The 24,110-nt window shown below is 32.5% G+C and overlaps 3 protein-coding genes across 4 annotated transcripts in view; 1 reads left to right on the top strand and 2 right to left on the bottom strand.

The window, feature by feature from the left end:
• Positions 1-99: 99 nt before the first annotated feature.
• Positions 100-9,029, bottom strand: LOC140061149 (serine/threonine-protein kinase VRK1-like). 2 transcript variants are annotated; one of them, XM_072107612.1, is made up of 12 exons: positions 8,984-9,029; positions 8,476-8,514; positions 7,823-7,969; positions 7,347-7,402; positions 7,181-7,250; positions 6,598-6,794; positions 5,708-5,806; positions 5,387-5,519; positions 4,674-4,791; positions 3,972-4,036; positions 1,761-2,330; positions 100-706 (listed from the first exon to the last, which is right to left on the bottom strand). In XM_072107612.1, exons 2-12 carry the CDS (start codon positions 8,489-8,491, stop codon positions 588-590), a joined length of 1,590 nt encoding a protein of 529 aa, XP_071963713.1. In that variant the 5' UTR covers positions 8,492-8,514; positions 8,984-9,029; the 3' UTR covers positions 100-587. The 2 variants fall into 2 exon arrangements, with proteins under 2 accessions (XP_071963713.1, XP_071963714.1); XM_072107613.1 differs by having other exon boundaries at positions 8,476-8,517; positions 8,984-9,016.
• A 208-nt stretch (positions 9,030-9,237) lies between these two features.
• The window catches only part of LOC140061049 (uncharacterized), a 24,170-nt gene continuing 9,297 nt past the window's right edge, over positions 9,238-24,110 (top strand). Inside the window, exons 1-5 of the mRNA XM_072107462.1 lie at positions 9,238-9,502; positions 10,544-10,641; positions 13,257-13,302; positions 16,926-17,026; positions 17,976-18,095. Of these exons, the coding sequence (XP_071963563.1) occupies positions 9,337-9,502; positions 10,544-10,641; positions 13,257-13,302; positions 16,926-17,026; positions 17,976-18,095 (531 nt within the window). The 5' untranslated portion in view covers positions 9,238-9,336. The remainder of the gene's footprint in view (positions 9,503-10,543; positions 10,642-13,256; positions 13,303-16,925; positions 17,027-17,975; positions 18,096-24,110) is intronic.
• Positions 20,646-24,014, bottom strand: LOC140060222 (uncharacterized). The gene has a single exon (XM_072106341.1). It carries the CDS (start codon positions 24,002-24,004, stop codon positions 21,701-21,703), a length of 2,304 nt encoding a protein of 767 aa, XP_071962442.1. The 5' UTR covers positions 24,005-24,014; the 3' UTR covers positions 20,646-21,700.

Here is a 24,110-nt window from a genome sequence, read left to right as displayed (position 1 = left end):
AGGTTAGAGCATTAATATAATTAACTGGTACTAATAATATATTCCAATAACTTTTTATAGTGCAGTATTTTGGGTAAATAATCATCAACTTGTTTTATTACTGTATGGCATTGATTGATTTGACCTTACTTATATAATTTAAATGTTCTAATAAAGTATTAGTGTTGTTTGCATTGATAACTGGTATGGCATTATTTTTTGTGTTTGATATGAGTCTATTGTAGAACATCTGTTAAGGGGACGCCTTTGGGACCCAATACAGTGTATCATAATAGTGTCCCCTGAATAGGGGTTGGTTGTAGTATCAAAACATATATTCCCCATTGTTTATGTCATTGGAAAGTGTCCCTTTAATAGGAGGTTTCCCAAAGGGGAGTTTGAGTGTATGTATGTTTAAATGTTGATGAATAAATACTGTATAGTGAATGTTTTTAACAATAACCAGTATACAGTCCAAAATCAACCTTTGTTGGGAAGATGTTTACAAATATTTTCACCATGTGGGAAGTGGAAGAAGAAGGGAGGGGGGGGCGTTTTGTAGCATAAAGGGAATGTGAGTGAGTATGCATCTTTCTTCTGCAATTCATTTATTTTGAGATTCTACTCTCAATGTATCTTAGCAACAAGCCTGGAGATGTTTGGATCTCTGTATCAATCATTTTTTTTCTTTTTGAATTTTTGATTGCTGTTTTCTTTACTGGTTTGCCTATAGTATAGAAGAAAAATCACAACACTGAAAAGTAATACAGAAGAAGCCCTTTAAAAATTAATCTAAACCGTATTTATATTTTGCAAAAAAGAGCTTTAAGATCCGTTTATAATGTACATTACCTCCACCATTCTGCTCCTCTTTTTGTCTTATCTAATACACTTAATATTTACGACTTACTTACAAAAAATGTTGCTTTATTTATGTTTAAATTCAAACATAATCAACTGCCCAGAATTTTTGATACTTATTTTCAAACTTTTAGTTCAATTCATAATTATAATACCAGAAATAAATTAGATTATGCTTATGATTGTTTTAATACGGAGGTTGGCAAGCATGATATATTTTTTCAAGGACCACAAATATGGAATTCTTTACCTGAAGAACTCAAAATTATTAATTTTATATCTTCATTTAAGTTCAAATTACATGATTAACTTGTTTCTACTATTATTGTTTAAGCTAATAATATATCTGTCTTAAGTTAAATTATAACTGCATTTGTTAAGTTAAATGTCTTTTTTGTTCATTATCATATAATTATATATATTTCTTACCTCACCTTAATTTTAAATATGTTGCCTGGACCCCACATTTTAAAGCTTAAGCTTCCAGTGGGGTACCCTTTTTCTCATTTATTATCTATTATTTCTAGAAAATGTACCTATATTTTGTTTTTATTTGAGAAATAAAATTGATTGATTGATAAAGGTGTCCCCTGAAAAGGGGGTGGCCTTGGTGTTAAAACATATATTTCCACTTGCTTGATTCATATGTAAGTTGCCCCTTAATAAGGGTGTCGCCTTATATATTTATTCATTGCTTTTAATTAATTCAATATTTATTATTTTTTTATGGGTGCTTATTAGCTTAAAATCTTAAAATATGCATCCTCCATGTACTTGGTTGTAGCAGTAGTATTATGTGAAAATAAAAAATTGAAATATAGGTGTGCCAAAAGAGGGGGTTCTACTGGTTAAATTATGCTAGAAGTAATATGAAAAAAGCAATGTATAAGACTAGGAAACATATTTAGAGAGAAATTTACCTTTGGATTGAAGTTGTTTCTTTGGTGAGGCCTGTTTCTTTTCTTCTGTTGAAGTGTCCGACGACGATATGGAGCACATTGCAGATGCTTTTTTCATCCTCCTATTTCCTGCTGCCGCCGCTTGTTTTTTTATTTGTTGCTTTGGTTCTTCATCTGCACAATCGGAGGAGGAACTTGTGATTTTTCTTTTGGTTCCCCCAACTGGTTTTCTTCTCTTTGCTGGAGAACTCTCTCCTACAGGAGACACAGCCTTCTTTGATTGAGGCCTTTTTCTTGGACTTCTTCTCTTTTCTGGGGAAATCGACTCGGAAGACATACCATTTGGTGACTTTACCTTTTTTCTTGGGCTGCCATTTGTGACATCTTCTGATTTCCGTTTAGCTGGAATCTTTCCCTTTGATTTAGCATTTTTAACTGGACTGTTTGTTACACTTTCAAAAGAAAACTTGCCGTCATCTTTCAGGCCATTCTTTTTCAGGGCGTCTTCAAAAAGTTTTCTTAGTTGAACATAGTCTGGCTTTTCCTCATATTTCAATCTTTGTGCATATTTTAAGTATTTTTCAACTTCAGCTGTCATAAAAAAGATTTAGAAAAGAAAAAATGCATTTTATGAATACCACTCTGTATTGTCCTTCAGATGAGAAGTTAAGATGACCTAATTGGGTTATATGCATTAATGCATATAACCTCTTGATTCTGTCAGAATCTTTATTTATTTATTTATTTATTTATTCTTTCCTTAGCACTATTTTGTCCGTGTCATCTAGCTAAGTCAAGTTTTTAGAGTATATTCCTTATGGCCAGGAATCGATGTCGTTATATTTTCACGATGCGCAATCAAAAATTACGCGGTCTACGCGCGATTTTACGAAATCACGTTTGTAATCATATCTTCACAAGCATGAATCACAATTAAACAAAATTTGGTACTCATACATTTCAGGTCATATTTCATCATATGGCAATACAATTACGTGCGTAGCGCATATAACGCTTGCGTACGCGCGCTTAAAATGTTCAAAATTTATTTTCGATGAAATTAGAGTACGTTTCAGGCAATTTTAAGCGTTTAAAAAATTTCCATAAGTGCGCAGAATTTTGCACGCGCACTGCGCGTTAGTGCGCACTTTTTTGCCCGATTTCTGTTTTACAATCTTTCTTTAATAATATCATCATATTTGATTCACGTTTCAACTCGAAATTGCGTTATACGAGCACGTCAAAAGTGACTGGCTACGCACGTATAAGTTAACAAAATGGTGAAAATGCTAAATTTTAAAATTAATATATTTCATCAGAATGCAGGGGAATACCTATTTTTTATTTCATTTTCTAGAAGTGTATGTATCATATGCATGATTTATTATCAAATTAAGAGAACAAAAGTTGATTAAGTCATCATTAATTGCATATTAAATTTTAAAAAAATAATTTCGACAATCAAACAAATGACATTTTCTTAGGCCAAAATAACAAACTTAACATTAACTTTCTTCCTTCAAAAGTTCATATATTAAAGTTAAAAGTATGTAGTTTGACAGTGCATCATTTGTTTACATTTTAAAGATGTCATCATAGTAAAAAATTATAATTCATTTCGGTATGTAATAATCTATTTGCACCAAAGTGGTTGCTGCATAGTAAATACACAGAGGAATTTTTCTACAACTTTTAGTCAGTTGTATATGGCTCGATGGTCTGTGCTCGTGTCTATGGCATTCAAGGTACCGAGATCGAGTCTCACCTTGGGAAACGAAATAAGATTTTTTTTTATTATCCGTATTGTTTGTTCAAATTTATTTCTTAGTGTATAGATTATACACATGATTTATAATGAAATCTAGATAAAAATTAACTTATGTCTTTATTATTATGTAACAACAAATGTGGTTTATGACATTATACGCATATGGATCTTTGATCGGATTGTGATACCGGCTATGGTGTTCGCGTTAGCAAGGTCCTATCATATATTATAAATAATTAAAGATTCTGAGAAAATCAATCAATCAATATATCTTTTAAAAATCAATTATCTTTATTTAAATCAATGCATATAACCTATAATTCGTCATAGTGACGAATTAAATCTAGTTCAAATTTTAACTTTTAAAACTAAATAACATTCATCAGTGTTATTGCTACTGTAATAGGTTCATCCTGGAAACAGCATTACTAAATAGGGTATTTCTATTCTTATTTGTACTTTACCTTTTCCTGTGAAACTTTCCCCTCCAAAACATTCACCAAGCAAGCCACTGACGTCCAACATATACCTGCAGATAAACAAATACAACATGGTTTCCAGAAGACAGGAGGAAAATAAAACAAAGTGGAGGTGGACACAGGAAATGGAGAGAAGGGCATTGGGATTGGAATCTTGAGCAGCAATATATGTTATAACACTACAACCAACTCTTTCTCAGGGGATACCCTCCAATTAGGTGGACACTCCTATCAAAGATGTATTGTCCCACAAAAACATGAAAAATAAAGAATAATAAAATCAGACTTTAAATAGGCCATTTGTAGTTATTTATTTCTGTAAAAGAAAACAAAAAATAAAACAATTATTTCACTTATAAGACAAAAAAAACCCAGTTAATTTTAACCAAAAAAACATTGTTCGACAGACAATTTAAGTATATTTTGCTTCAAATTACATTTTTTTCGGTAATTTTTTTTGTTCGATCCAGTTTTTGTTCAAAGTGAATAACTATTATGTGATATTATTATTCAACAACAAATTTGAAAAAAAAAAGAAGTTTTTTTTAGGGGGACAATATATCTTTAAGTGGACACTCCTATGAAGTGGACACTCCTATGAAGTGGACACTCCTATTAAGTGGACACTTTGTACAGGTGTCCCTTTATACTCTACTTTAGTGCAGAAATACAACATGAGTATCTTACTTTTGTTTCATATCACTGACTTTATCAGGATCTTGAATGTTGTCCCAAGGAAGTTTGCCACTTAACCAATGTAAAATGTTGTAACCTAAGATTTCAATATCTGCTCTTCTAGATGGTACTAAACAGAGAGAAAACAGTATGTAATAAGTAAGCATTTACCAATTTGTAGTATTAGTAAAAATAAACAAGAAACTATCATTGAGTGTACTACAATATCCTGAGACTTTCAAGAAACTTTACAAATGTTTTTGTAATAAACTTAGTACTTTGTTTTTATTTATTTTATTCCAGTCCTCTCTGGCAGCGTTTGTCTTGCTTAATATTCTCAATTTTGTCCAAGTACTCTCACTTGCTCTGATGAAGGGCTAGTGTTGCCAGGACCTCTGCTAATTTTTCTGGCTTTTTTACTTTATCATTTTGATTTAGTTTTCTGCATATTTTATTTTGTATCTCGATTGAGATCCACAGCATTGTCATTTTTTTGCCTTTATATTAATATCAACATTTTTGTTATACATGTATATGGGTGACCATAATTGTACTAGAAAGGTTTAAACTATATTCGAACGTGGCAGCTATTTTTGGTGCCCCTATTCAGAGACATTTCCCTGTTGAACAAGTGGTAATATATGTTTTAACACTTATTAAGTGGACACATAGTTTGCTACTGAATGTGTCCCTTTAATAAAGGTTCATTGTGCGTACATGCTTACCCACTCCTTTGTGCGCATCACGACTTGTGTATTCAAGTGTACCATCGTGCGCCTTCCTGGGATCTTCCTTGTAAGGCTTGTGAGTTCCGTCAGGTTTGTAGCGATAGGCAAGTCCATAGTCAACCAAAAACAACTGTAAAAGTAAAACTGAACTATGATCTCTCTTTAATTTAAAAAAACTGGTTTCATATATTTTGGAATATGTTTTAACAAAACTCTTTTAATCTACCTTAAATTTATTATTTGCTCTCTTGGGAGAGAATGGTTAATGTTGGTCTATCCAGGTAAGCTATGCACAAAATAGATAATTTCAACACTTACTTGATTTTCAGCTTTTGGTCCATGTCCCATCATCAAATTAGCAGCTTTAATATCAGCATGTATATACCCATTTTCATGTAGATATTCCAAGGTATTTAACTGAAACAAATAGCAAATATTATTGGAGTATAGTTAGTGATAAGATGCTCATCATCAGTGTCAAAGGTAAAAAAAGGAACCCATTTTATTTTGTGTTTTTAAAAATAAATAAATGAAACGGGCAAGTTTCTTTCTCTCCTGGGGACTAATGAAATGTAAATCTAACTATTATATATGTATACCATGCTTATCTATCAACCACCAAATTTGAAGAAAGTTTTACCAAATTTGGAGTAAGTTTCACCAAATATGGAGAAAGTTTCACCAAATATGGAGTAAGAATATGGAGAAAGTTTCACCAAATATGGAGAAAGTTTCACAAAATATGGAGTAAGAATATGGAGAAAGTTTCACCAAATATGGAGAAAGTTTCACCAAATATGGAGTAAGAATTTGGAGTAAGTTTCACCAAATATGGAGTAAGAATATGGAGAAAGTTTCACCAGATATGGAGAAAGTTTCACCAAATATAGAGCAAGTTTCAAAAAAATTTGTAGTAAGTTTCACAAAATATGGAGTAAGTTTCACCAAATATGGAGCAAGTTTCACCAAATATTGAGAAAGTTTCACCAAATATGAAGTAAGTTTCACCAAATATAGAGAAAGTTTTACCAAATATGGAGAAAGTTTTACCAAATATGGAGAAAGTTTCACTAAATATGGAGAAAGTAGCCTTCAACTACTGTATGAAGGCTTAAAACTTAAAATAGTTTCACCGAATACGGAGTAAGATTTATTTTAAAGAGGTTTCTGCAGCAAGTACTTTTGTAAAAGAATGGAAATATACTTACTATACGCTTTGCAAGCATGTATGTTATTTTTGGTGTAAACCGCTGATTCGTAGCTTTAAGCTTTTTATATAAATCCTCACCAAAGCGCTGCATGACCATGAAGCGGTACTTCACTTTGTTTGTTTCGTGCAGACCAGTACTGATAAATTTTGGAACACCTACGTATGGTAGCTTGTGAGATTTACGAAATTGTTCCACTAAAATAAAACAGCCATGCCAACATAATAGTTAATCCATTATAAACAAGACAAATATTTCTTTTTTGTTAGAAAGATAAGATTTTATATTCTGGTTTATATTAGTAATCCTTCCAATCAAAATTGAATTATAAATTATATAAAATACTAATATAAAATGTAACCATACTAAGATAAGATATCTTGGGTCTTAGTTTTCAAGATTTTAGCTTAATAAAACACCCAACAAGAACTACACCCCCTCCGCACTGACTTCTAGTTCTGTGATAATCAACATGATTGTGGGAACTTGCTACAATCAATTACAAATTTTTCTTGAATTTCGAATTAAAAGTGTGTAAATTGCAAACAAATTGGAAAACAAGATAATTTAAAAAGTGGCTTACACATTTCTTCCTTAGCTGCCCGTTGATAGAAGTGCAATTCAACAAAAAGGGGTCCATTTCCTTGTGGTTCCTAGCAATATAAATTAAACCTCATGTTTCAATGAACACCTAATTTTATACAAAGTTCAAAAAATAAAATAATGAATTTCTTTACTATAACACTTACAATTTTTAATACATGTTGTGCTTCCGCCACCACCTTTTCTTTTACATTGTCTGATGCTGAAAAAAAAAAAATGTAGTTGTCTTGTTTTGCACCTTTATTTTGTTTTGCAACTGGGCAAAATAAGCCTATAATTAAGTTCAATCCCAAATAATAAAAATAAACTATATATATTGTTTTTATATTTGTATTTCGTATGCTTGCTTTTATGTAACTTTATGCTTTTTGTAAGTATTATTGTATTTTTCTTTATCTGGAAAATAAATGAATATGAATATCCAACAGCGAGCACAAACTTACAGGATAGATAAACTATTTTATTGTGTTTATAATATATAAACCAAGTCTCATTTGAGGCTTAGGGAGTGGAGTTGAAAGAGTTGCGAGTTACCACTCTGGCACTAGGTCAGGATTGAACACCGGACCTTGGGATTGAAAGGCAAGCATGTTAACCACCAATCTAAAGCATCATTATTTACCTAGGTAGATATATCCAAAGCCTCCCTGTCCGATGATTGATCCAATACGCCATTGTCGTTTCCCAGAATGCTCTGTTAGTATTTCTCCCTCTGGAAGAGGCTTAGGCAGCTTGTATGCTCTTGCTTTTTTAGGCTTAGCTGCAACAGCTTAAATAATAATTTGGAAAGATTAGTAGTATTCTAAGAACATGTGTATCCAATGGTCCTTAAAGTGAAAGAGCCATGAGTTAAAACCCTGGCTCTAGGTTTTAACTTGGGATTGGAAGGCAAGCACGTTAACCTCCAAGCTACAGCTCCACTACTAAACTAAATTATTATTTGATAAAGTTACATACAGTATAAAATGAAAAAAAGAAATATTCCTTTTTTTTAACGTTCCCAAATGCATTTCTTTTCGTACAAAAGACAGATAGTTAAAAAAAAAACAATGACAAATTAAGAGCCAGAACCTCAAAAGATAAGTAAGAATATTGTGGCAGGATTACCTAAGGAGAGACAAGTAAATATTATCAAAATAAAAAAGAAAGAACTGGGGAAAAATTAAATAAATAATAAGTATAATAACAAATAAAGATAAGAATTTAAAAATATTTAAATAAAAAAAAAAATTATTGTTGCAAGACTGTTTGTTTATTTTAAAATAAATGTCAAACCTTTTGATCCAGGCATTGCAAATGTCTTCTCAATCTGATCTGTTGAATGAATAATGTATATATTAATTATATATGCTATTAATTAATATTTAATTGAATTAGCCTATATATTAATAATAGCCTAGGCCTAGGCTATACTACTACTAGAGTGTTAGCAATTATACAAGGCAACAGGAGCAAAGGTTAGGATCTAGTAAACATATATGCCGCATACTAAAATAATATACCTAGCCTAATAATACTAGGCCTAGTCATATGCTACACTAACATTCGGTGACCTAAACACTAACAGCATAGGCTAGTTAGCTTTTACTACTACTACTAGGCTAGGCCTCTAGGCCCTAGTAGGCCTAGCCTTAAACAGACCCTATTAATTATACGTTTATTGCCTACCTACCAAAAACAAATAAACATATGTTAAACTATCTATACAGGTAAATTAAGGCTAATATCAAAAGAAAAGCTATTATCCTACTCATTTATTGTCATTAAAAGTATTGAAACTTACAAATTTATTTGATGCAGACACATCCACACTCTCTGAGAAATTCCCCGCAAAATTTCAAGTTCAATCGAAAGATGGCAGCAGATAGCATAACAATTGGCCTACCGTTATACATATCGGTTGTTTATTGGCCAAGGTTCACTACGTTTATCGATGACAACCATTCAGGATGTCGGTTATGTAAAAGATTCAGAATGTATTTTGACCTATGAACCTGTTTCTCGTGAGAATTTAGGACAGCTGTACTACTGCAAAAATATAAAATTTTCGAGCGACGACTGACGATCGGATACAACGCCTAATATTTGTATTTTTAAGTGATGTGTCAATAAAAAGGTGTAAATAGATGTCCAGTTATGGAAGGAGAGGTTGGAACAAATACAGTAACAAGTTATAAAAGCATTCTTTCTCCTACAACTGCTTCAAAGTCGAGGTTGAAACTTCCGGGTAGACGGGTTAATTTTCCTCAGGATGAAAAGATAATTTCGAACACATTGGACCCGCCTGACCCGTGGCAAAATGGTTTGTACAGGACCTTTTGATTTTAGACTGGGCCTAGGTTTTCCAATATTATAATAATAAATCTTTATGCATACTGTATATATTGTGGTTTACCTTAAAGTTTATGCAGAAACTATGTTTCATTTTGAAACTGAAAACATATAGGTAGGCCTATACGAATTATGTAATTCAATAACTAATATATTTAAATATAGCCTATATTATTATTAATATTTATTAATTCTAATTATAACAGTTTTCTTTTTTTGATTTTCTGTTGATTGTTTCAGCACTTAGACTAAGAAGAGTCAGCCAGCATTTTGCGCTATATCAAACTGAACTTATGTTATTGTTCTACAGTATTAACTATTAATATTATTATTAATATTAATTCGATATGTACTCGCAACATAACAAAGAGATTTTTCCATCAAATGTTATTATATGTAGTTGGGTTTTTATTAACTGATATATACAATTTTGTTTAGAATATCTATCTCTTTGTTCTTGTTTCATTAAATTGTTTTTAAATTTTAAAACTATGTTTACACGCTCTTATCTCTTTTGGAGTTAAATTGTTGTTTATCAGAGTTTATTTATTTATTTCCTTTTAATTCAGCCTTGTTTATAGAGGTGGGTGACCCTCATCGTATTCTGACAATTAAGTGGCCTTTCATGATGAGTTATAATATCTGTCTGTGTGTGACACTGACAGTTGGTGTGTGTATACTACTAGTACACCGGGGTTATCCCTACTCATAAAAAAATACACTAGTTTAATAAACATCTGATAAACCTGCTGATTGATTACTGTACATGATTTTACCTTGATCTTGGACATCTAAAGCAATGCAATGATGAAAACCTATCAGATTTATATTGAAGGTACTGTGTGTGTTAATAACACAGGTATAATAAACTAGAGGGTTCACAACACTTATGGCGGATGTAACTCGGATATGATTCACATCGGCTTAAGCGTGCATAGAACGGTAGCAGTGCATGTAAACACAGCTTATATCAAATTCATCTTATCTATATTGTATCAATTATCTTTTGCAGTTCAATCACCCAGCAGAGAGGAATTATTATCAGCTTATCAGTCAGCCTGTGGTAGGCTTAAAATTAAACCAAGTATAAAGATGCTTAATCTAATACAGGTAAGATTTGGCTTTAAAACTACTAAAAGTTTATTTATTTAATTCCTTTCAGTGATGTATAAAAAGTGAGCACCGATGAGATGTCAAATGATGTCAGAGACAACTCCCTTTCTCTCCATTTTATTGACAGCAAATAAAGTTTAGATTTATTTTACTCTGTGGTTAAGTTTTCAACTAGCTTTAAGCTCTGTCTACACTATCAAACTAATTTGACAAAAAAAGTGTGATGTGCCCAAATATGGTAGTGAAATGCTTAAATATGGCAGTGATGATATCACATCATCATGTCCAATGGGTACATCATTTTTTGTCTCAGAGTTTGATTGACCATATTTGGGCACATCACACTTTTTTGTGTAGAAAGGGCATCAAGAGAAATTGTATTTGATAAAGGAATGAGAATAATTAAGGCAATCAAACTTTACATTAAAACATAACAATTGTCAATCCCAATGATAAAGAATAGAACTACGGAATAAGTGAAAAATTGCCAAATAAATGCTGAAAAACAATTACTGACAATTTCTAAAAGGTCACTCCAACCAAGATTTGAACCTCATGTTTCTGCTTTATACACAGTATGCCAAACGTCATACTGTATGTACTGTATATACAATATTTACATGAATTACAAGCAGAATTGGAAAGTGATTCATTAAATACTGTATACCAAAATTATCCATTTTGAATCAATTCATTATGTGTCGGAATAAATTCATTATTTTTACTTGAGATTTCAGTAAAATGACAATAATTGGATTAATAATATCTTGAAAAGCAGATGATGTCAAATATTATAATTGGGTTTTGACTTCTTAACGATTATATTTGGTTTGCAAGGTATTCCTAATTAAAAGGTCTTTCATGTCTGTTCCGGCATGGTTTCGGTCCGGCGAATTCAACATCAATGTTTCTTTTTCACGACATTCATCAATATGCGCGTAGTCGCATGAAAACAAAACATTCGTTCTGATTGGATTTTCCTGCGCCGGAACAGATGTGAAAGACCCTTCAAGCAACTATGATTAAAAGTTTCTTATTTGTATGTCTTTGATTTATTTACAAATTATGAAGAAATCTACAGAAATACATTGATCAGTTTCTTGGATGTAAAATTTACAACAATTCTAGGATGGGTGGATTAATCTGTAATACAAAATATTTGGTACAATAGTCCTCATAGGGTAAAGTTAACTCACACATCATCATTTTGTATGATGCGCGCCCTGATGTGTGTACTGTAAACTTCAGAGATTTGCTAAACAATGTAAAAGGGTTAAACAGATAGATACTGGGAGTAACCATGCTTTATTACTTGCTGTATGTATTTATAAATTATATTGAAATAGAAAATGTATTGTCAGAAACAAACATGTCTTCATAAAATTAAAAACCATTGTGGCAAACTGCAGTAATGGTTAAGGATATAATGTTACAAAATGCATTACATCATCTTAGACCTAAATTGCAATCTTTACCTGTAAATTTCACCATAAAAGTCTGTGACATTTAGAACGCTAGTGAAATAGCCAATAGCATAGTTGAATCATGCTTAACAACCAGCAACATTGAGAAAATACTTAAGAGATCATGACAGCTACTTTCACCATAACTGCTCTTTTTAAATTAAAAAAAAATTCTTACAATGATTATTTTTTTGTTGGTACCTGTGCGACAATCCCAACTAATGCTTTGTTCCACTATGGAGGATTTAACCAATCACAAGTGATGAATTATTTGAACTGTCACTTGTCATTGGTCAATGCACTTACATTGCGTCTACATCTTTACATTGTTGTGTCTCTAGTGGGAACCACGCTTTTAAGAAAGTTTTAATATGTTTATGATATTGCTGCTGAATACAGACCAGATGGGGAATAATAATAATTGAATGATGGCCACAAACGTTGATTATATTTACGCTTGTAATTTATTTCACAAATCTTTATTTAATTGTTACAGTATATTTTAGAATGTTCATTAAGGATATTTTTGTTGTCAAACATCACCTGTAAAGCTCTGTCTACACTATCAAACTAGTTATGACAAAAAAATGTGTGATGTGCCCAAATATGGTAGTGATATGACATCAAATTTTGTTGTCGCATAAAATTTAATAGTGTGGACAGAGCTTAAGTGGGGACTTTGTTCCTGTTGGAATGTTTTTGTGCAAATAAATAAATTTAAAAAAATTCTATTTATTCAGTAATCATGTACACAATAATTAGGAAAAGAATAGGAAAAAAAACAAAGCAGTTCCTAGACTTAATTTATGATTACAGTGAATTGATGATGTGTAAACCTACAGTAGAAAAGATACATATATTTGTATCTTTTCATAATAATAATTATTCTTCTATAGGCAAAAATTTACTGATTCTCTATAGTGGATAATGCGTAAACCATCAGCCATATTAAATAAATGATTATCATAAAATTGTCTAACGTTGAAGCTCTATAATTGTTTCTCTAAAGATAGGTGTAGAACGTACGAGCAAAAAATAATGAATCTTTGTGTGTATTCCCAACAGGAATTAGTATGTAACACACTACAGTTTCAATTATCTGTTAAAATACAGTTATTGAAATAATAATTATTTTTATTTGCATTTCAGAATACAGCTGATTTCAAGTCAAGAATAGAGACATTGCAATTGAAAGGTAAACAAATATGTATATTATATGAATTTGGGGGAATACCCTTTGACTTTCTTGTTGCAGACTAACTGGGCTGAACTGCACACAAGTGTGGACGACACATACAAACAAATAATGAAAACATTCAACCACATTATTTAAACATTAAATATACCATTAATTACACTTGCCTAATGTTAAAAATGTTCAGTAGATAGTTTTTACCAGAGTATACTGTTCATTATTGTTACCCTTGGTTACCGTTTCCTATAGTTTGTAAAAATGCTCTAAAACAAACAGTTTTAAAAAGAAAGGGGGAAAGAAATTTGTACAGCAGTAGAAGGGATGAAAGAGGTGAAGCAGACATTAAAACAGGAGGAAATTTAAGATACATGTGTGTCATCTTCTTCCCTTTGATGTCTGGCCCTGATAGTGCAAACAAAGATTGAGGGTAGATGTAAACATTTAGAGGTGTGGTCAGGTAATATTAGATCTTTGTACAGTGTTACTGTTAACATTCTTATGGTTGGTACTTAGCCAGTGGCATAACACAGGGACCCAATGCTAAGCTACTGGTTTATGAACCCTAAGTGCCCACCTTCCAATGCTGGAGGCCTCTATTAAAGCCTTTTTCGACATATTTTAATGCATCTTTTCGTCCTCTATGCCATGCTCCAGGGCTCTGTAAGCTCTGGGGTGTTAACCAGTGAGCGCTCATAGCTGCTACGCCACTGTACTTTATTTATTGGAAGAAAGTATTGCAATCTCTGTGACCATCAGTATGTCCATTATGTCAAGTATCAACGACGACGACGTCACAATTCTCTGATAAAGATACCATACATAATGAATTCATACAATGATAGAGGTACTCTTGGGATAGTCTAGGAATAAATGATTATGTTAATAATGTTAAAGATAGTAGAACACTAGTATAATGAATTTAGCTTGTGTTCCCTGTTACTAAATGTTTGATGGATAGATGTTATAATATTAATGAATACAGTATACAGTATTTTTTGTTTGATTGTTAAACTGATATAGATTATTTTTTGAACTATAATAAATATAGAAAGTATGTTTATTTTGTAATGATTGTGTGTGTGTGTGTCCTGATTTTTACAGTATTTGTTCAATGTACTGATAATCTGTGTATTGGTATACTCTATTGAACCCATGCGACATAAAGAGTTCGTTTTCATTATATATGAGTGCAAATTTGTACTATGTGCGTTCATTCCTGTTATGTGCAATAGTCACCTTTAAATCACAAGGATCTATATAAACATTCATTTGTTTTATATAACAATACATCTAAAGTTTGTGCAATAGAACATCAATGTAATGTTATATTTTAAACTCATCACGATCATATTTGTACTATTGCACTCATCATAAACATTCACTATTCGAGACGGATCCATGGAATAGTTTAATTAAATATTTTACGACAGACAAGTCTCTTGCAGAGGCCAGATAGTAACATAGCCATTGAGGCTAGTGGTTAATTTAGTGGCCTCCTCCTTAATTAATCTTAATTTGACAGCTCCTCCCTTGACAGCTAAAATGATCTATTATACAAATAATGAATGTTTATGAGTGCAATGGTACAAATAATGGCACGAGGTGAATGATGAAAGGTTATATCAACGAGGCAAAGCCGAGTTGATATAACCTTTCATCATTCACCAAGTGCCATTATTTGTACCATTACACGAATACAAAACATTCATTATTTGTTTTATATAACATCTAGACGTTTTGTTTTCGTACACAAAAATGTTTCAAAAAGTACTATTTAACGATCGTTGAATAGTGCGTACTATTGCACGCCATGTGACCCACATTCGTCCAATCAAATGACAGGAATTTATATAGGTGTTATATAAATTTTGATATCTATTTTCACCATAACTATTAATCCTACTGTAGATTTGTTGTTGTATACCATCTAATACATTATTATCATTCTGTGATAGATTGTGATTATTTTCATTTTATCTGTTGGTATTCTGATTCAAAATAACTAATAAAATTCCCAGCTATTTTATGGACCACTTAAAGTAAATTATCATTTTTCTGCAAGCAGCTGACATAGAAGATGGCATCTACATCATTATATAGGTTTTAATTACACTTTCTTCCGGATATAAAATCCTTTTTAATCGGCGCTTACTGGCTAGAACCAACTAAAATTTATGTTTCTTTTTTTTTTTTTCAAATTTTGTAGATCTTAATGGTTACAAATGACATGTTTCAAAACATCAGTTCATTTAAAAAAAAGAACATTAAATCAAATTGGTTAAAATGTAGAAAGGAGAATAAAATACAGCTTATAGGTTAAAAAACCATTACAAATTGAATACACAAAATGGAATATTCACAGCAAAAGGCAAAAGCAAATAGATTTTAGCGTAAATTTAACCCCATAGGGCATTTCAGGATAATTGAAAAAACATTATTATACTTATATAAAATGACTAAACTTCAGTATACAGAAAAGTGTACAATAATAGTTTTTGCCATAGGATTTTTCTGCCAATTAGTACTAGATAGTAGAACATTGGGCTAGTAGTCTAAAAATTCAGTAGATTTTTAGACCCTGTGCAGTGGCCTAATGGCTATGAGCGCTCACTGGCTAAACCCAGGGGCCCTGGAGATTATGAGGACACCAGAACAGTGTCCAGAGGAAAAAACAGGCATTAAAATAAGTCGAAAAAGGCTCCAACGAAGGCCACTTTACATTCCTAAACCAGGGTCCTCAGGCCTCTGCCTACACCACTGACCCTGTGCTATTGAATTAACCATGTTGTTGGAAAAATGGTCAATATTTCAATAGTAGCACCATACATACACATGCATTGACTTGCTCACAGAGGTTAAACACTAAACTGTGTACTGGTGGAATAGCAATAAACCAAGCTATGTATTAAAAGCCAAGAGAATTATATAAATTCCCAAATAATATTGTTAACCTTTAATCTCTATGTTTATCGCATTAACATTGTGTAGTCATAATAATGATCAAACCATTTGAATACATACAACTATCTACTTAACTTGGGACTGAATCTATTAATGCTGCTTTCATAACTAAATTATTAAGCATAAACGAAGATGGAAGAGTAAGCTACATCTTTCATTTTCTTTAGTTGATATTATTTCTCAGAGCTTAAGGCTTTATTATATCTATACATAAGCCTATTTGTTACTCTATTGATTTCATAGATTTAAAATAATATACCAACGTTTTTTCATTTTACAAAATTACTTGGTATAAGGTTTATCGCAAATCGATTGATTTCGCGAGGGACGTCATTGCACAATGCATGGTGGGAAGGTTTTGAGAGGAAACGTCACGATGTGTGTACAAACAACAATTCACTTGCGTAAGCGTGACATGACATTTGCTCCCAAAGCCTTCCCACCAACGTTATTGTTGGAAGAATATTCTCATAAGGCTAAAAAAAATAGGTTCAATTGTGGGTTCAATGTAATGTTAAAATTGTTTCGCACAGTAATAAAATAAATATACAGTGATTATTTCTCTTCAAAGAGTGGAGATAAATTTATAAGTACCAACATTTTCTTTCATTCTGAACATGTCTGTCTAATAAACAGTTTTATTTCTTGTAATCATAATTTAGGTGAGAAAATGGACATGAAAACAATAGAAGCGATGGAATCGGTTTTTAGCCGAATTCAGTTTCACACGGTAGATTTGGAATTATGCAACTTGGATGATGAGGTGAGAAAACATTTTGAGGGCGTAAAAAATAGAGCCTAAAGCTCTGTCTACACTATCAAACTAGTTTGACAAAATAAAGTGTTGATGTGCCCAAATATGGTAGCGATATGACATCATCATGTCCATTTTTATCACATAAAGTTTGATAGTGTAGACAGAGCCTAAAATAACCTATCTTTAATGTTCAAAATGTATACAACCCCAACCCCCTCCCCTCTAACCTTGTTAATGCCTTGATGAATTTATATTTATGCTACTCGTTTTCTAGGCCAAGTATAACCAAATACAGAATAATCCTGTACAGTGTAATATTATAAGATACTTTTTTATGAATATAAACTACTTGATATATCTATACTTGTATAGGATATGTCTATTGTGTTTAAAGGACTCATGAAATTATTCACAAAAATCCCATTAAATGCTTTTAACTCATTTATAATGCTCCTTAAACATTCTGCTTACGTAAAAAAGATCACAAATTAATTACGTCAAGATTTTTGATGATTAAATGGATTGTACTATAGGTTGGGATTTTGTGATTTCTAAATTTGCCCTAGGCCATTAACCTTAGCTAATGTCAAGCGACCTGATTGGTAAATTTATTTCAAGTTTAACGAGTCACTTTAAAATGAATGTAGTTTATAAAAAATGTAATTTACTAAATATTAAAATATGAAGATATTCACTAGATAAGAATGCGGTATAATTCATGAAGTGACTGTCACATCTATATTAATATACAGTAGTGTTGTTACCAATGCTTTGTCCAATATACAAAGTAATACATTCTAAAATCAATTAATGGTAAATCACAGAACTACTGCTGTAGTCACATGTTAACAAAAGAGTACTACCACATGTGACAGCACATGTGATACAGGCTTCTTTCCTTGTACTTTAAAACTAAATTATAAGTGGTGTAAAATGAGAGTTCTTCTTTTTTCAGTCATCAACTGCTCTTTTCGATATGGTAGAATTCTATGAGTCTGCAATTAAACTGATTGTTGCTAGCAATCGTAACATTGGGATACGAGGATGGCAAGCAGCTGGCCGAATGATGAAAAAGGTATGTATCGGATTGAAAAAACATTTAAAATAGTTTCTGATACAGTTTGTGTTTTGGTGATGGGGTTGGAAAAAGTTTCCAAGCTTGGTTTTACCGTTTTCATAGCCACCAAGAGATAATTACAAATTTTAAAAGGAAATAGAACAAAATGTGATGTGCCCTTATATGAACATGATGATGTCATATCACTACCATGTTTGGGAACATCACTCTTTTTTTGTCAAACTAATTTGACAGAGCTTTTAAAGACTCTACCTCAAATGTCATTATCTGTTGCTAATCACTATGGCTACTGGGACAAAATCTTAGGAGAATAAAAACATTAAATGTAATTGCTCTCCTTAATACTCTATTCACTGTTTATAATATCTATGTTGAAAATTTGAATCACAAAATATGTAATTTGTGATTCAAACTTTGAACCTTTTCCAAACCTAGTGCGAGTTTAAACAAGTAACAATAAAATAATGAATGTATAAATAACATTGCACAACATAGTTGACATGTTATTCTGAGGTGCTTTACTTTAATCATTTCACATGGTGGTACACTTCATTGTCACTACTGGTTGAATGAATGCTAGTGAACAAACGACTGTTGAACAACTCACACTACAGAACCATACAGACATACTATATTGCTTAAACATGCTATCTAACCATAGCATTGTGAACTACCAATCCCTATGTGTATCTGCACCACCCTGATTTGATAATTCCATGGAGTAAAGAATAAGAAAGAATACATTCATTCTTTACTCCATGATAATTCAAATTCAGAGTCAGAACTAAAAGTGAAATATCAGGAGAATGTAGAAGAAAATTTAGCCAGACTGGAGATGTACTGTAAAAATACACTTAAATATTGGTGCTAAGTTTGCAGATGTTGCAACGGCCGAAAATGTCTCTGGGGCGGGGTTGGGATAATACAAGATATCGGGAACCTCCCACAAATTAGAGGGAACCTCCCGCGAATTATTGGGAGACTTGGTCTGTGAATATTAATTCTCAGAGACAGACAGACATTGCAAAGATGTTATGCAGGAATGAAAAATCATTATGATTACTGTTAGCCGATTACAAATCATTTCTGTTGTTGCTAATGTGAATGTTATCCAACGTTTTAATTACAATCATGACAAATTCTTATTTAAACCATTGAGGAATTCATGTTTAAAACTGAGTAGTATGTCTAGACTGATACATTCAAACATTTTGGCTTTATGTACAGTAAAAAATCTTTTTAACCTAGATTTATTATTTAAGTATAATTTGAGTTTTCAATTACGATGAGAAAATAAGTGGTAGGTGACGTAAGTATTACATGTAAACAAAATATAGTTGAACATCCGAGTAAGTCCTTGGTTTTTTTAAATAACCTACAGAATATAGAGTAAAACAAATATTAAGAATTATGTCAGTTGAACATCTAAGTACTTTTTAAACCAGTAAAAAATTTGCATCCATATATTAGGAATGATACAGTGGTCATATAAGATAAAAACAATTGGCACAACATTGACCGTCAATTAAGTCTACTTTCAAAGGTAAATAAATTACCAAGTTAGAATAAAATATCCAAATATTATGAAAGACATTAAAAAATTAACATTTAATAAAAAGTACCCCATAAAAGTACCCCAATGGAAATTGTAAATGTGATGATTTTTTTTAATCAGCATTTTAAATTTTTCCTTTTTAGAATATTTAATCACATTTAATTTTTTTTTTTAGTCACAAATTTTATTTTATTCAAAAAATGTGAGATTATTATTTTAATGTATATTATCACCATTTAAAATTTTTCCTTTTTAGAATATTTAATCAAAAATTTCATTTAACAATTGTGAGATTATTATATATTTCATGTATATTATTATCATCAGTTTCAATTCCACATTAAGAAATGAGAATGTGTTAGTGAGGACATCAATGACAATGTGAGTAGTGCTTCACATAAAGGCTTAATGTGTTGCTGGTTTACAGTGAGTGCTTTTCATAGTTTCAGTTTTATCACTTTTCTCAAAACGTAATTTTTTTGTTCATAATAATATAATTACACATAAATTGATACTACAATACATATTCAGTGTCTTTTTATCTGTTCTACTCCTACATAAACTAACCTGTTCCTTTTTATTTTTTGATTAAAAAAATAATAGGCAAAAAAACCCCAAAATGCTTGTGGGGGTGGCAGCTGTAAAGCAAATTCGAAATATACTATGTATACACTATGTATACAGTAGGCTAAAGCTCTGTCTACACTTTGAAACTAGTTTGACAAAAAAAGCGTGATGTTCCCAAATATGGTAGTGATATGACATCATCATGACCATTTTATGGGCACATAACATTTTTTTGTCTCATAAAGTTTGATAGTATAGACAAGACTTTAGAATAAAAAGTAATCCAAAAAAAATTAACATACAATACTGTATACCAATTGTCATCATTTATACATTATTATAACAAAATTATTAGAATTGCAGTTGCAAAGTTACAGTACTATATTTAGATGGAAAAATAAACTGTTTTATTAAAGAATGCTTGGGAAGATAGAAAAGAACTGTGCCATATTATTTATAGGCAATACTGTCATAATAATTGTTTTAAGATCAAGAATGGATGAGAAGCTACGATTCATAACATTGACATAATGTTGACTAATATGCTACAACTGCATGGCAAGCCCAATCAATCTCCTATCTATCATTCCTCAACATAATATTGTTTATCTTATCTACTGCTGAGATTGTATTATCCTCTATGAGATGAGAGAAATTTAATCAATACAAGGTTGTTAATTGGTTTCATTAGACATTATTAATGAGAGGTAATATGTTAAGTGGTCTTCAGTTCAGACACATTAGATGCAAAAGCGCTCTCGTGGCTTCACTTTCATTGCCGTACATTCTCATTAAAGTAGATCTAAAAATATCTGCATGTCGTATCATATTTTCTTTGATGGACAACCAATATAGGGATACAGAAAAAAAAAACAGATTATGTAGTAGTATATTTTACATAAATATTTTAAAACAACTTACAAGAAAAATATAAGGTTTATCGTGGGAATGAAGGCATTTACATGGGTTAGATTTTGTAGGTCATTTTTGTAGAATAAATTATTTATGGTTTTTGGACAAATTCTCAAAAAGACAAGTTTGATGCCAGACAATTGAGGAAAAAAGGCCTACAATTAAATTGCAGTATTTTATTGAGCAGGAAACATATTCATTAGACGACACCACAGTGGTGTAACGCAGGGGCAAGTTCCAGGTTTAGCACTCCTAAGGGGCCCTAAAAAACTGGGTAGTTACATTGAGACGTCATCTTGTGGGGCCCCTGGGTTCAGCCAGTGAGTGTTCACACGCCACTGTGACACCATGGAAGCACTGAAGTGTTCTATGCTGCGCTAAAATCACGTATTTGAGTTTTAAACACAAAAACATTTAATAGTCCTGTTGGTACATTCATACTCAATTATTTTATTAATTCAAAATTAAAACAAATAATCTGTTAATAATATTTTGGTAAGATACAATTACTTAAGCGAATATAAATATATGTTGCGTATGCACGTTACAGTTACCCATGGTTAGTACCTTAGTCCATGGGGACATCTTTAACATCAGTATGGCAAAGGTCAGCTGCAGATTGAGCATGCTCACTAACATCTGCTCGGGTCATGTCATTGTGTTTGACATCTTTGAATGTGATGTGCATCGGATCACATATAGTAGGTTTAGGAATTTGTAATGGGGCACCAGGTAAGATAGGATTACTTGGTAACGAATCACGAATGTCATTGTCAGGTTTATTTAGTATTGCACTAGATATTGTATGTGCAGGAGGGGTAAAATACTTTGTGTTTACTACAGAATGCGATTGGGTACTATATTCATTCATAATAGCGCATGGTGAGCTGTTATTACTGTGTTGATGAAGTACAGTATGTTCAATGGTACTAGTGGTAGGCTTTTCTACAGTATCTGAAGAGCCACTAATATAGGGTCGAGTTTCAGAAGTCTGGTCACGAATATCTTGTTGATTCAGTACATTATGTGGTGGGTCACTAACATCCTGTTCATCATCCTTAGCAGTAGGATGGACAGGGTTGTTGGGGTCATGTGCCAGGTCGGTATTGGTCGGGTCACTAATATTAACTGCTTCTGTTTCTGGCAAGTTAACACTGTCCTCATCTAACAGCAACATGCTTCCAGAGCGATCATCCTGATCTTCCATAGAGTGTTGGTCCATCATTAGTTCATTTAATACGGTTCTATCATGATCTACACTAGTGTACATCTTTTCCTTCCGTTGATTTATACTTATACTTCTCAATCTATCAAGCGCATTTTCTAACATATTTGCCAAATCCTCATCATCAATGTTATTAGCGTAGAGTTTAATTTGCTCGAGAGAATCGCACGCCTCAGACGAGGACTTAAACATCGGGTCATCTTTTACAAACTCGTAATCATCAGTGTGATTATTTCCAAGATCGTTATCATCCGCTTCGCCACTTTGGTTGATGATGATGTTCTTGATTAGTTGTTGTTGCAGCATTTCTCGCCATTTCGGATCAGACGCATCAACTGGTATCTCGCACGTCGGCACCTTATCTTCGATATACTGCATCGCGTCAAACCCGCTGTCTATCTTTTCGCAGAGGTGTTTTAAATCCATGAATTCTACACCATCGTAAAGATCGTCCAATTCATCAGCTTCATCTGAGAAAAGTCCAATCTTTTTAAAACATTTGGTAACGGTGTGTGCATCTAATTCGTCCCAGGCTAACTTCCCCCATTGTATAGTATCGAGTAAACTGGCCGTCTCCGCAATTTCTTCAACGGTCAGCCCACTTCCAACTTTGCTGCATACATACCGCAAGAATCGATTCCGTGTTTTAATCTTCCATGATCGTATCAAATGTGATTCTAGCACGGGAGTGTGTTGTGGGGATTTTTTCGGCAAAAACTCAATGTGTATGTTTTGTACGCAGTCTCGTAAAGTTTTTGGATGATAAGGAGCCGTGTCTAAATATAGTAGTATTTGTCTTCTTTCAAGGGCTAACCGCCTATCAAGTCTCATCAATGTTAATTTCATTATGCTCGTTTGTATCAAACTTTTCACATTGCTGAAATAACGACATCCAAACGGTCTTTCTGGCATTCTCAACTTCCTGAAACTCATCGGTAATTTATTTTTGCCAATTACAATTGGTTCCATTTTTTCACCTGCTGCATTAAAGAAAAAGGCCCATGTCAATTTCCGGTTAGGCGTTTGTTCGATACCTCTTTCGCTTTCTGAGGACATTGTTGTAGGTAGTGCTTTCCAGTAGATTGCCGTTAGTTCCATGTTCCAAATGTCCTCTGCTTGAAAACCAGACATTAATTCACTCGATCGTTCTGCCCAACTGTTCTGAAATTTTCCATCAATACTTGGTCTTCCACGGTTTGAATCGGAGAATGCGACCCCATGTCGTTTTTTCCACTTCTCAAGCCAGCCTCGTGAAGCGTCAAAAGCAGTCACTCCGGTCAATTTGGCGTAAGCCAACGCCTCGTCATGAAGCATACGTCCATTTACATGAATGTTTGATTGTATACACTTTTGATACCATTCCCACAAGTAGGAATTGATAGCGCCGTACGTTTCCGATCTGCCTCTCTTCCTGGTGCTACTACAGTCCGATTCCCAGTCTTTAATTATCTCAGCTCGATGACTAAGAATTCTCTGAATTTGTGACTTGCTACATCCATATTTCCTAGCTAACTGTCTCTGGCCAATTTTAGGGGACTCACTTTTATCCAGAATAATTTGTACCTTTGTTTTCATGTCCAAACACAGCCTTTTTGCTCCACTCTCCACAGAGATTTGAGTAGGCTTCTCCTTTTCTGCTTCAGCCATGTTTGTTATAGTCTGCTGCTCTTAAGAATGGTCAAAGTTGAAAGTAACATATGTTCTATTTTACTAATAGGTAGTTCTAGTATAATAAAAACAATTAATATTAAAT

Source organism: Antedon mediterranea, chromosome 10 (assembly GCF_964355755.1).
Source record: "Antedon mediterranea chromosome 10, ecAntMedi1.1, whole genome shotgun sequence".
NCBI classification, from domain to species: Eukaryota; Metazoa; Echinodermata; class Crinoidea; order Comatulida; family Antedonidae; genus Antedon; species Antedon mediterranea.
This window is presented reverse-complemented; position numbering and strand designations above follow the sequence as displayed.